This window comes from Emydura macquarii, unplaced genomic scaffold (assembly GCF_026122565.2).
Source record: "Emydura macquarii macquarii isolate MOO-44397 ecotype Brisbane River unplaced genomic scaffold, CSIRO-AGI_Emac_v2 contig_1644, whole genome shotgun sequence".
Lineage (NCBI taxonomy): Eukaryota > Metazoa > Chordata > Testudines > Chelidae > Emydura > Emydura macquarii.
In genome coordinates, this window is record NW_027131781.1 from 584,982 (window position 1) to 598,594 (window position 13,613).

The 13,613-nt window shown below is 48.6% G+C and overlaps 1 protein-coding gene across 1 annotated transcript in view; it reads right to left on the minus strand.

Annotated features, from left to right (window-relative positions):
• PPIP5K1 (diphosphoinositol pentakisphosphate kinase 1) overlaps window positions 1–6,434 on the minus strand; it is a 96,756-nt gene extending 90,322 nt beyond the window's left edge. The window contains exons 1-3 of the mRNA XM_067555390.1: window positions 6,406–6,434; window positions 2,170–2,274; window positions 1,555–1,729 (exon numbers count right to left, since the gene is read on the minus strand). Of these exons, the coding sequence (XP_067411491.1) occupies window positions 1,555–1,701 (147 nt within the window). The 5' untranslated portion in view covers window positions 1,702–1,729; window positions 2,170–2,274; window positions 6,406–6,434. The remainder of the gene's footprint in view (window positions 1–1,554; window positions 1,730–2,169; window positions 2,275–6,405) is intronic.
• Between the last annotated feature and the right edge of the window lie 7,179 nt (window positions 6,435–13,613).

A 13,613-nucleotide genomic window follows, 5' to 3' on the forward strand; every position in this document is an offset into this window, starting at 1 on the left:
TCATGAACTGCGTCTCATGAGCTTGCCTCGTCTCATGAGCTGGCCTCGCAGCTGGGTGGTAGCCACCCGTGCCCCAGCTCCAAGCCAAGGGACAGCCTCCAGCACCCTGGCTTGAATACGGGCAGCAGCCACCTGCCCACATCCCTGGGTCCCAGCCGGCGCAGAAGCCTCCTCTGCCCAGCTCGGATTGGGGGGCAGTTGCCCACCGCCCAGGCTGGCAGCCAGGTGCCAGCCGCCTGCAACTTGCCCAGGTGGCAGCCCCCCTCCCTGGCTCAAAGCCCAGTGCCCAGAAAACTTGCCAATTTCATTGCTCTAGCTGAGCAGTCTCTTAATAGAGAGCTTGGACGCAGGAGTGTGAATCCTGCACAAATAGGATGTCAGAGAAACCATTTTATTAATTTAGAGGGATTTTGACAATGAACTAAATGCCCTGGAAGAAGAGCGGGTACCATCACTGGCTCACACCATCAGGTTTAAGGAAATATTTACAATAGGAAATGCTCAGCAGCCTCTATCTAGGATCTCGTGTGTCCCAGGCAAATATGAAGCAGTGATCTGAACACTAAATCCAGGATAATATGGCAAGGGAAGAGACTGGTGGTTCAAATCCCTTCCGCCCCCAAACACCATCTTATTAAATCTTAAACCAGATATCAAGAAAACATCTCAACATCCTGTCCCTTTGGACACCCCCCACTCAAGGCATGCAGCAGCACCAGGAAACACAGAGGAATCTCTACAGAGCTACTTCATCCTTTTCACATAGGAAAACATTCTACTCATTCCCATCCAATCAACCACCATACTTCATGTCACTACAGCTCCCCCTTCTAGTCACAGTACAAGACTTGTCTACATCAACCCTCAGAGGCTCAGCCCGTATCACACACCGGAGGCCAAAGGGTCAGAACCCAGAAAGCTACAGCTAGAAGTCCTTCAAAGCCCGCAAGGCCCTTGGGCAGCACAGCACAGAAAGCACTGTCACATGACGACTTCAGTGTGCTCTGTCTGCATTACTCATGGTGAATTCATCTCATTAACTGAGAATGATAAAGGGGTAACAGAGCGCCAAAGGAAGGAAAGGGTACAGAAGTGCCTCTGAATAGTCCCACTTACAAAGGGGATTGGGAGAGAGGCAAAAGGAAGCAGTCTCAGGACAGAAGGAGATTTGTCTTGTCTGCAGCTTGCTGCATCAGGTACAGACAGACAGACAATCTGTGATCCAGCATAAGGACGAAGCTGCCAAGGCCACCAGAATGCTCTTCCTACCATTTAATGCTCTTCCTACCATTTAAAGCACCTGAAAGAGAAAACCCTAGAATTTGCATTGGGTGCTGTGCACAGTGGGGCGATCGTGCTGCATTTGGCAATGGGGATCTCGGACATTATATTTCCATACTGTTATAGCACACTGCCTGGTCTGTATGGTCTGCAGGTTGTGACAGCCTGGGACCTCAAAAGTGACCACACATGTAAAAACCAAGCAACTGAGGAGAAAGCCTGGATACAGGACACACACAAGCACTCCCATCCATAGTATCAAGACCTCCTTACCGACTCTGACTCTTCATCGTCCTCAAAGAAATCAATCTCATCTGTCTTCATGTTTGATCCCAGGAAGTCTGTCTCATCATCTCTGGTACCAACAAAAAACCTGGGAGTGGAGCTCTCGCCCTCATGACAGGTCGTCAGAGACGACATTACAGCCTGGGTGGCCGACCATCCCGCTCTGGAATCATCATGTACAAAGCAAGATAAAAAAGAATCCACAATGGGGAGCAAACCAGGGGCTGATGCTACTGAAAAGAGCGTAGGGTGGGTAGGGCAGGGGCTAGTGCTGTCTGAATGAACCCAGGAATGTATGGCAGCACTGGTGGAAGGTGCCTGGGCTTGGAGGGAAGACGACTTTGGACTGGGTGGGGACAGAAGCCAGCGATAATGGAAAGTGCCTTTAGAGGTTGGGGGATGGGGGAAGCACAGCATCCAGTGCCATTTCAGACATGCACCTCCGCTGTGCAATTACCCCATTCGCACTAGCTGGGAGGGGACCAGTGTCATTGCTAGCGTTGAGGAGTTGGGCGTGACAACACTTAGCCTTGTACATTCCAGGCTGCTGGCTAAATCACTGAATAGGATGATATATATATATATATTTGCAATGTCCTGCACCTGAAGACACCAGCTGATACTCAAGAGGGTGGAAGGGGAGCTAATGAGAGAATGAAGGCTGCTTTCCAATCCCCAATCTTCAATCCTATCACTGGTCAGTAAGGCCTGCAAAAAAAGAAAAAAGACAAATCATGAAAAGCACTTAAGTTAGCATGATGGGGATAGCAGCATTTCAAAACACTCCATGGAGTATGGGGCAGCAATATTTTCAGGATTTTCAGAAATCTAAATCTGGCTCTGGTTCACTGTGTGATCATAGGTTGGTCACTTAGGGCTCAACTATCAAAAAAAATAGGCACTCCTTCACATGTACCCCCAGCGTGGGCAGTTTTTGCACACAGAGTTTAAACACAAATAAAAAAAAAGAGTTAATTTAAAAATAACTTTAAATCCAATAAATCTGTTTTTTAAATAATCGTTATTTTCATCCATTCTGCCTGGCTGCAATCTTGAAACTACTTCTAGAGCAGTGGTCCATGTCGCCACAAGCCTTCCTCATGCATTTAATGGATCCTGGCCAGAAAACAACTCAGCTACTCTCTGCCTCTTCAGATTCCTATCTAGGAGACACAGGATTTGTCTATACAGAGAAATCACAGCAGTTGAAATCAATTTAGTGCAGCCTTCTTGTGTAGAGACTCAAATCAGCAGAAGAGTGCCTTACACCCATGTAGCTTAATTTGGTTTGTTATAATTTGCAGTGGAAGCAAATGGGTGATAGAGGAGAGGAACTGGTAATTGAAGAGGTTTCTCTTATACAGGAGAATTATTATTGCCTCAGACATTTAGTTCGCAAGAGATGAAACCATAACTTTATGAGGCCAAGATGGCGGATCATGTCGAATTATTAAAGCTGCTGGAAGATAGGTACAGGGGAGTATAAGCAGTAGGTATTCTTTAGAATTATAAACTGATGACAGAAGGAGCAGGTACACAGAATACAAAGGCCCAAGAGTTTAACCTTGTAGGACTCCATTAAAGAAGGATTTTGGGGCAGAGGAACTATAACTATGGAGACAAAGGGGAGACTGGCAGGAATGCCAGAAGCTGGGAACGGGCGACAGGATGGATCACTTGGTGATTAGCTGCTCTGTTCATTCCCTCTGAAGCACATGGCATCGGCCACAATCAGAAGACAGGACACTGGGCTAGACGGACCATTGGTCTGACCCAGGATGGCCGTTCTTATGTTCTTAACAGAATCACAACAAAAGGCTATGTTCAAGAGAAAAGAATGGGTCACCACGTCAAATGCTGCACTAATGTCAAAGGGAACAAAAAGAGTGAGACGAGGAAGCAGCAGCCAGCAGCAGCAGAAAGAAGTTGGCTCTGCTCTAGGTAGATAACTATTGCCATGCTAAGGCCAGAATAAACTCGACAGAGAGTGTGCCACCATTCTGCAACATGCAGCCACCTCTGTTTCCAGACCTCCACCCCCCTGAAACTCTCTCACCACTGCACTAACACCAGCACAGCTCCACCAATGGTAGCTACAGTAGAAGAACCAACCGGACCAGGGAGGCACTAGCTGTCTTATCACCAGGTCAAATAGACCTGCTCTGAGTAGTGTCAGATGACACACTGATGATGCCCTGTGGATATTAGCACTCCTTCTGATACTCCAACAATGACGGTGAAACAGTGGGAGATGTATGTACAGCCTACGAGAGTGAGAGACTTTTTCAAGCTTTCTGATGAGAAAGGGAAGGCACTGCATTTAATTTATATAAAATTTACGTCGTCATGATCTTCACTGTGATAATTTCATCCACCAATCTGCAAAGGCAACTGGGCACCCATTACACAGATACCAGCATTACCCCCATGACAATTTCCATCAGACACTTTCTCCCAGAAAATGAAGGCCTGAAACTGGATATCTGGATAAATCTTTGGCTTCAACATTTTTTTCTGCAGCAGAGGTGGAAACTTCACACACCATCTTAATTTGCTTTTGTATTATATAGCCATTGCCAAGGCTTCGCCTGTTTGTGTCTTCTCAATTGTAAAATCTCCAGGACAGGGACTGTCTCTTTATGGGGCCAATACCCTGATTGGAGCATTACTATCTTGGTGCCTATATGGCCCACATCTCCATAGCACCTAAGTCTCTCAGTCATTAGAAGATTTGATCTTCATAACAACCCTGTTCATTGATAAGGACCCCATTTGCAAGTTATGGTTCTACGCCCCTCTCCCCATGAAAAATTACCAGCAGGCACTGGTTTGGGGGGGGGGGAAAAGAGGGCTGCTCCTCCACTCCAGCCTGCGCAGGGCTCGGGGGGGCGGACGGGACTGCTCCGGCCAGCACGGGCCGGCTTGGGGGCACCTAATGATCTCAATATTACTGAAGACTCATGGACCCCCTATAACCTTTGACACCCCCCCCAGGGGGTCCCACATCCCAGGTTGAGAACCGTTGGGCTAAATGACCTCAATATTACAGAAGACTCATGGACCCCTGTAATCTTTGGCATCCCCTCAAGTGGTCACATCCTAGTTTGGGAACCGTTGGCATAGATTATAGGCCTCAAACCCCAGCTCCTGAAGTCATGTGATCACCTCATGATTGTGAAGATAAGCTTAAAGAAGGTGAAGTGAGTAACAGAGGCTGTGATGTCTGCCAGAATCTGCACAGAGTCTATATTAGCTCAGGAGGGGGATTTTTTCCAGGCAACTCAATGAGGGCGTAAACTTAATGACCAACACCACTCCAGCAGCGAACTATGTAGTCTCATCTAGACTAGGATTTAAGAGTGTAATGTTAGCCAGTGTGTTACTATCAACACCTTTAAATCCTTGTCTAGACAAGGTCCATGTGGAAGGGGAGGCTGAGAACACTGTTCTCCTGAGACAGATTCGCCCCTGCTGGGGTAAACAACACCCCACTGCCATTCCTTCTTCTCTGGCAAGGCAGGAGATGGGACCCCTGCAGCCACTTCTGTTTCTCCCAGACAGGAATGGAACTCCACTGTTGTCCCTGGGGAGTTAGAGGGGCCCCAAACTGCTGCTCCCTGCCACTGGGAGTGAAAGGAAGGGCCCTTTCCTCCACCAGGCTATGTAGGAAGCAGGCCATGGCAGCGGAACAGGGCCTGTCTCTCGCACTACTGATTTTCTCAGCAAAGAAAATAGCTCACAGTGCTCCAAAAAGGACATAGCTTCAGGGGGAAGAGCCTGGACACACCTGACTTTTCAACACCCTGCTAGGACAGTCTGGGAAGGTCACTGGCGCTTCCAAAGCGAAAGCAAAGTATTTCTTCTTCAGCTGCACATTAGCACCCTGGTTTGGCTGGATCTTCGGCCTGCCTGTGATGCTCTCCAACCCCACTGCAAACCAGGGAGCGCTAGGCAAGTCCACAGCTGGGGATCTGAATGGGGGCTCTCTCCACACACACCCTCACCAGTCTTATCCCCCCAAAGATCGGTCTACACCAATACGCTTTCCGAGGTGAATCGCCAGAATGCCTGCGGGTTGGCAGGGGCAGGCTCAGGTGACCAGACGTGCTGCACTGTCCCCGGGGCCAGCTTCTGCAGCACAGGCCAGCTCTCCTCCTCCTCGAAGTCACCCTGCTCGGGCTCAGAGCGACCCCAGGTCCAGGGCTGGGGCAGCAGCACAGCAAAGGCGGCCCGGGACCGTCCAGTCTGCGCTAGACGATGCGGCGGGGGAGGCCCGGGGCACCTACCGCCTAACAACGCTGCCGTGGGCAGGGACCCGCTTCGGGCACGAACGGGACGTGGTGCGGAGAGACTCGGGCCGCAGCCCGGCCGCAGCGCCGGTGTCCTTCGCACAGGGCAGCCCCCGGCGGGCGGCGAGCCACGGGAGACCCGGGGGCGGCGCTCGGGGCTCAGTGTCCCAGGGACCCTCGGGTCCTCGCACGTCGCCGCGAGCCTGGCCCGGGGCTCGCTCGCTCGCTCGCTCGGCACCGCACGGCGCCCTGAGGCGCCCTGAGGCAGCGAGCAGGGGCCGACGCCGCGCAGCGCCTGGCGGGAAAGCGACGAGGCGAGCAGAGGCCGGCACTGAGGGGCGCAGCCAGGGGGACCCGCTCCCGCTGCCCCGGGGCGGGCGACTCGTGCCCACTGCGAGGGCCCCGGGGCGGGGCGGGGCGGAGACACCGCCGGGACATGGACCCCGGCACCGCGCCCTCCCCCACGCTCGCGCCCCGACCGGACTCCCCTCCCCCCTGCCCGGCTGTTACTGGTTCAAATCACTCAGCGCAGCCATTTCCGCGAACTCACCTGCCATCCCGGGCGCAACCTAACCTGCCCGACGCCCCTGCCAGCCAATCGCAGCGTGTTTACTGCCACATACAGCCAATGAGCAGAGGCGGGGGCGGGGCATAAAGGAGGGTCAGGCTGGTTGGCCGACAGAGCCGCCCGTAGGGGACGGGGTGGCGCCCAGCGGCTGAAAGGGGTAGTGCAGGGAGGGGGCCGTGCGGGGCCCCGCTGCGCCTCCTCAGGTCCCCCATCCCCCTCCCCCACCTAGAAAGGGGCTGCGTCCGTCAGCCCCCCCACCCGTCCCCTGCCTGGAGAGGGGGCGCCTCGGATCCCCCCATCCCCCCCACTGCAGAGGGGGCGCCTCGGATCTCCCACCCATCCCCCCTGCAGAGGGGGAATCTCAGACCCCCCCACCCATCCCCCCCTGCAGAGGGGGCACCTCAGACCCCCCCACCCATCCCCCCCACCTGCAGAGGGGGCACCTCAGACCCCCCCATCCCCCCCACCTGCAGAAGGGGCACCTCGGATCCCCCCCCATCCCCCTGTTATGATGATGATTTGTATTATGAGGACCCTCCGGCTGAGGTGCAATGGAAGGCAGCCCATCCCCTGCAGATCTGTTCTCAGGAAGGTGACCTAGGAAGGTACTAGTATTAAAAAGAGTAAACGGGGTGACCAGGCAGTTACAGGCTTGTCAGTCCGACCTTAATCCCAGGCCAGATAATGGAGTGGTTGATACTGGACTCAGTAAAGAATTAAAGGAGGGTAATATACTTAATGTCAATCACATGGAAACCAGCTCCTGTCAGACTAACGATTTCTTTTTTTGATGAGATTTCATGTTTGGTTGATGAATATGATAGTGCTGATGGAATATACTTAGATTGCCGTAAAGCATTTTACTGGTACCCCACAACATCTTGATTAAATAACTAGAACAATACACAATTAATATGGCACACATTACATGGATTAAGAACTGGGTAAATGATGGGGCTCATTTAATTGTAAATGGGGAATGGTAATCAAACAAAAGTGTTTCTAAAGAGGTGCCCTAGGGATTGATTCTTGGCTTCCCCCTGTTTAACATTTTGATCCATGACCTGGAAGAGAACATAAAACCATCCCAGGTAAAGTTTGCAGATGACAGAACAATTGGGGGAGCAGTAAATCATGAGGACAAGTCACTGATGCAGAGTAATCTGGATCACTTGGTAAGGTGGGTGCAAGCATACAATATATATTTGAATACAGCTAAATGTATATGTATACATCTAGGAAAAAAGAATGTATGCCATGCTTACAGGATGGTGGTACTCCATCCTGGGAAGCAGTGACTAAGAAAAAGACTTTGGGGGCATGGTGGATAAGCAGCTGAACATGAATTCCCTGTGTGATGGAGTGGAAAGGCCAATGGAGCCAATGCAATCCTTGGATGCATAAATAGGCGAAGCTCAAGTAGGATTAAAGAGGTTATTTTACCTCTGTACTTGGCACTGATGTGACCACTGCTGTAATATTGTAGCTGGTTCTGGTGTCCATGGTGCAAGACGGATGATGATAAACTGGAAAGGGTTAGAGAAGAGCCATGAGAATGATTACAGGATTAGAAAACATGCCTTATCATGATAGACGTGAGGAGCTCAATCTACCTGACTTAACAAAGAGAAGGCAAAGGAGTGAGTTGATTACAATTCCTACATGCAGAACAAACAATTCTAGCTTTACAAGAAGAGGGGACAGTGCAGAGCCAATTACATGTTCTTTTACAGAGCACTTTTGAACTCATTAAGGATTCTGACTCACCAAAGATTTCTCAATCTGTTGCCCTGCTGACTGTCACCAGGGAGGTTCTGTATCCCAGAACTCAAAAGGGAGTCACTGCTCAAATAGCAATAAATCTCAGGACTTCTAAAACTTCAATATGCTCCATCTCTTCATTTTAGGTTTTCCAGAGTTTGCACTTTGGAGGCTTATATTTTAGGTGGAGCAAAGTTTGGGATACGAAAGAGTCTTTTTTTGGACATATCAGAGTTGCATAGAAAACCTCCATCTGCACTGAAAACAGGTAATTACATTTCTGACCGAGCAACCCAAGGTCTTACATTCAGCTAGATAACTTACACCCAAGAATCCGAATAGAGATGATGGAAGAGATCTCTGGCCCGTTGATATTAATTTTTAATACATCTGGAAATACTGGAGAATTCCAGAAGGCTGTAAGATTGGTAATGTTGTGCCAATATTCAACAAAGACAAGCAAGATGACTTGGGTAGTTATAGGCCAATTAGCGTGACATCAATCTCAGGCAAAATAATGGAAAAATGTATACAGGATTCAATCAGTAAAGGATAGGAATACAATTGTTTTATGTTCTCAATATGTTTTTATGGAAAACAGGTCTTGTCAAACAAACGTCATTTCATTCTTTCCTGGGATAACAAGTTTGGGTGACAAAGTTAACTGTGTTGACATATATACTTAGACTTTGGTCAGGCATTTACAAAACTAACACCCTACAATATCAATAAAGCACATGTAAAATGGACTAAGAACTGGCTGACAGAACTCAAAAAGTAGCTGCCAATATGCAATCATTATTAAATGGGATATTTCTAGTGGGCTTCTGTGGGGATTAGTTTTAGGCTTGATGGTATTCAACATTTTTATCAGTCACCTGGAAGTCAACATAAAATCAGTGCTGATGAAATTTGTGGATCCCACAAAATTTGGTGGCTTGGTAAACAACAATGGGGACAGGGTAGTCAGATAGCGCAGATCTGGATTGCTTGGTGAGCTGCTCCTATTCAAACAGAAACAAGGAGTGCAGGCCATACCTGCAGAAGGGAGGACTGTAGCCTGGAAAACCATGTCTCTGAGGCTACAGCTACACTGACGGCGGCAAAGTCGCCACCGTCAGATCGATTTCTGTGGATCGACTGAGCGATCAGTGAGGACCCACTCAGTCGATGCAGAAATCGACGTACTAACACCACCTTCACAAGTGGCGTAGCGCTGCGTCGATGGGAACTGCAGTGCCGTGAAGACGGCACGCAGAAGAGAAGCAGAGAAGTCGACGGGAGTTACGCAAGTTTTTTGCGTAGCTTGCGTAACTCCCATCGACTGCCCCTGAATCTCGGAGGCAAGTGTAGACAGGGTCTGAGAAGGATTATGGGGTCAAGTGGACCAGTAGCTCAGCATGAGCTCCCAACGTGATGCCATGGCAGAAACAGATAATGCAATCTTTGGATATACATCCATGGGACGAGGGAACAGTGGGTGATTTTACTTTACATGGTATTAGAGAGACCAGTACTGGAACACTGCATCCAGTTCTGGTGTGCACACTTTTAAAAGGATATTACAAATTGGAGAGAGTGCAGAGAAGAGCCACAAAAATATTTGGGGGCTGGAAGAAATGCTTTATCCTGAGTAAGTGAAGGAGCTCAGTCAGTTTAGCTTATGCAAAAGAAGATTGAGAAGTGATGTGTTTATCGTAGTTGAGTATCTTCACAGGGAAGAATCACCAGGTATTAAATGTCTCTTTAACCTAGCAGAAAAAGGCATAGCAAGAACCGATGGCTGGAAGCTGAAGCCAGACAAATTCAAATGAGAAATTAGGTACAAATTTTCAGCAGTGAGGGTATTTAGCTTTTGAAACAAGCTTCCAGTGAAAGTAATGGATTCTTTATCTCTTGATGTCTTCACATCAAGATGTCGTCACTGCCTTTCTTATTGTAACACTACAGCTAGGTATGACATAAAAATTCTCATATGCAATAGTCTACACACACTGCATACTCCCACTCTCTACATACAGTATATACTCTAAGACACTAGGTAAAGCTCACATTGACTTCAGTGGGGGGCAGGATCAGGCACTGAAGGGATACCATAATGTCTGGATCTAAAATGCTGACGATAAGATATCAAAGATAATTTAGCATTGATTTGTAATGTATTTGACAATAAAGCCACTGCAAGACTAGTTATGGCTGGTATCCATACCATACAATATTGCCCAGGTCTGCTAATGTTGTCTCAGAATTAGTTATACCAAGTAATGGCCAATGTTGCTATTGTCCAGGGGACTCTGGAAATACAGCTCACATAATAAAACTGGGTTAAGATAACACAGACTGGGTTTCTATTAACAAATGTAATACAGTTGGCAACCTCTTTATTAACTGTTTAATAGTGCATTAATAGTGTATAAAATGCTCAAAATAAGACATTGGGCTAAAAGACAATCCCTGCCCCAAAGAGCTCATAAACAAGGATTTAAACATGCAACAGGTGAAGAAAGAGAGGTTGTGGGATGAGAGAGGACAAGGGGACAGGAGAGAGAAGGGCCTTTGCAGAAATTAGTAGTCATATACAGTCACCAGACTAACTAGTAAATCCAGATTCTCTCTCTCCTCCATGCTGAGCTTCCCATAATGGCCAAGCCAAGTTGGCAGCTTTCAGCTCTTACCACACACACTTGCACTCGTAGGTGTGCGCAGCACATTTCATTAGGGTGTGAACCCAGGGAATTTACATTAGGGTGTGTACCCAGGATCTTTATCGGGGGTGTTAAAGTCAATTTCACTGGTGGGCCACATTTGAATGGCCCGCCGGTGGAATTCTCACCGCGTACAAGTCTCCGCCGAGAAATCTCACAAAGAACAGGATTTCGGCAGCAGATTGCAGCGTCTTCCCATCCGCCACACCATCGCGCGGCTCCTTTTTCGCTTTCTCTTGCCGTCTGCCGAAAAATCATGCACACCCTCTACTCTTTTGGCAGCAGCTCTACCGGCCCACAGCAAAAAGGTTCGAGGGCCGGATAAAAAAGGTTTGACTCCCTGCATTAGGGTGTGCCTGGGCACACCCCGTGCGCATGCCTATGCTTGCACTTCATACCAAAGGTCGTTGTGAATACGTGACAGCAACCACCTACATACACCTGCCAACAGGTAAACGTGGTGCAGACACACCTTAGAGCAGCGGTTTATCAAGAAATTCAAATAGAAGAAACTAAGCCAAGAGAACTAAGTTTCCTGGAACAGAGCAGACAGACACAGTTCTGTCTCAGTGCTGACTTTAATTAATTACAGTAATTAATGCCATTCATATCCTGCAGTTCTACTTTATCTTACCCTCATCGTGCATTTTCAGTCCAGTAAGAGATAGGATGCTATTTTTGAAAATCATGTCCCGGCTGGGGACCACAGGAAGGAAGAAGGGAAATGTGATCCTTGCACCTCAGGTCTCAGGGGAGAAGGGTATGGGTGTTGCAGTGTGACAGTGGGGGAGGTGTGAAACTGGGGGGCAGGGGATGAGCCAGAAGGTTGCTACAGAGAGCGAGCGAGCAGTGATGAACTCAGGAGAGAGAAGAGTGTTGCAGTGTTATCCAGCCTGTTGCTAAGGCAGCTCCATACGAGGAATGGACTATTTTGATGATCAAACAGAGATTACTGGACAAGTAAGAGGGAGTGGCCCTCACCTTATGCTGTAAGAGACAGAGGTGACATTTGAAATAAAGAATTCATTCCATTATCCAAGTGACAGCAGCATGGCACACCTCTCAAAAAGCAGCAAGGGTTGGCAAAGAGATGCAGGAGGCTGAGCCTGCCAGGTAGAGGCTCCATGAAAAAGCTCCTACCTTAATGTGTGGCGTTTTATTTAAGGCTCCATGTTTTATAATTGCCATCACTGATGAAAGTGCGACTGCACTTCCTAATGATTAAAACCACACGTCATTTTCTATTAGTAACGCATGATCACTGTGCCCTAATATTGCCTGTATTGTGGAGTTCCAGCATTCAGTGTTATTTAGAATTAGATAACAGATGACCCATTTCCTGATTTTCTATTGTTATTGACAAAATAAATACTACACTACATTATTTGTTACCTGCAGTTTGAAAATAAGGGAAATGCTCTGAGATAACATTTTAAAGGGAGTTCCGTGCAAAAAAATAATGCACTTCAGAAAATGGCAAAACTGTGCGGATCCCGCACTTGCTGTCACAGTCACTCTCCAGACAAGGTCATCCAAAAGCTCTGAGCTCTTCTTCCTCTCTCCCAACTAAGCACTCATGCCATTCCATTTACCTCTCTGACTTCTCTACTGCTCTTGACCCCTTCAGCTCTGGTCACTGCCCACAGCTCCAGCCTCACTTTCACTGCTGACCCTGCTGCTCCCATCGCTTGGGGCTCCATTTCCCCCACAATTACAATTATTTTAAAATTGTAGTAGCATCCAAAATGTGCTGGGCACTGCACAGCCCTGTAGCAAGACGTGGTCCCTGCTCCACAGAGTTTGAAAAGGAAACACACGGGGCAGGGGAAAAGACAAGCAGACATCTTGTTAATTGTTATTATTTTAGTACAGCAGTGCCCGTCACAATCAGGGCCTTACTGCGCAGGATACGGCACAGCTACAGAGAAAGAGCATCCCGGCCCCAGACTGCTCACAGGCTTGCTGCCTCTTTAATACCTATTTCCCTGGCCCCAGCCTTCTGAGTAGATACAGCTACCTCCTTGCTCCCTCTTGGGAGAAAATCACCTGGAAAAGAAGGGGAAGGGGCAGGAAAGGGATGAGGCCATGGACCCACTTTCCCTCTGCACTGGCCTGTGACAAGGGGCCAGTGTGCTGGGAAGAAATTTGTACCGTTCTAATGGCTGTGCAGTGTGTGCCCTCTCCATGCACACTAAGCAGCCCCAGGAGAGCCTGAGCTGCCAGAGGCACAGTCTTCCCACGTTCCTCTCAAGAGTGGGCATCTCTGCACCGCTCCTGCACAGACTCATAGACTCCAAGCTACACAGGGATCATTGTGATGGTCTAGTCTGACCTCCAGAGAGCACGGGCCAGAAACTTGTCCCCGGATAATTCCTTTGGAACTGGAGCATATACTGAAAACAAAAAAAAAATCCCATTTTGATTTTAAAATGGTCAGTAATGGTGAGTGCACCACAGCCCTTGGTCAATTGCTCCAGTGGCTAATTACTCTTAGGGGACCGATCACTCCATCACTGCCTGTTGTGTTCATTCCCTCTGAAGCACCTGGCATTGGCCACTGTCAGAGACAGGCTGCTGGGCTAGATGGACCCTTGGTCTGACCCAGCATGGCCGTTCTTATGTTCTTACGCTAAACACTGACGCCTCATTTACCCTTGGACTTTGCTCTGTGCAAATTGCAAAATCAACAGTACTCAGCTAAATCTGCCCCCCACCCCACGCCAC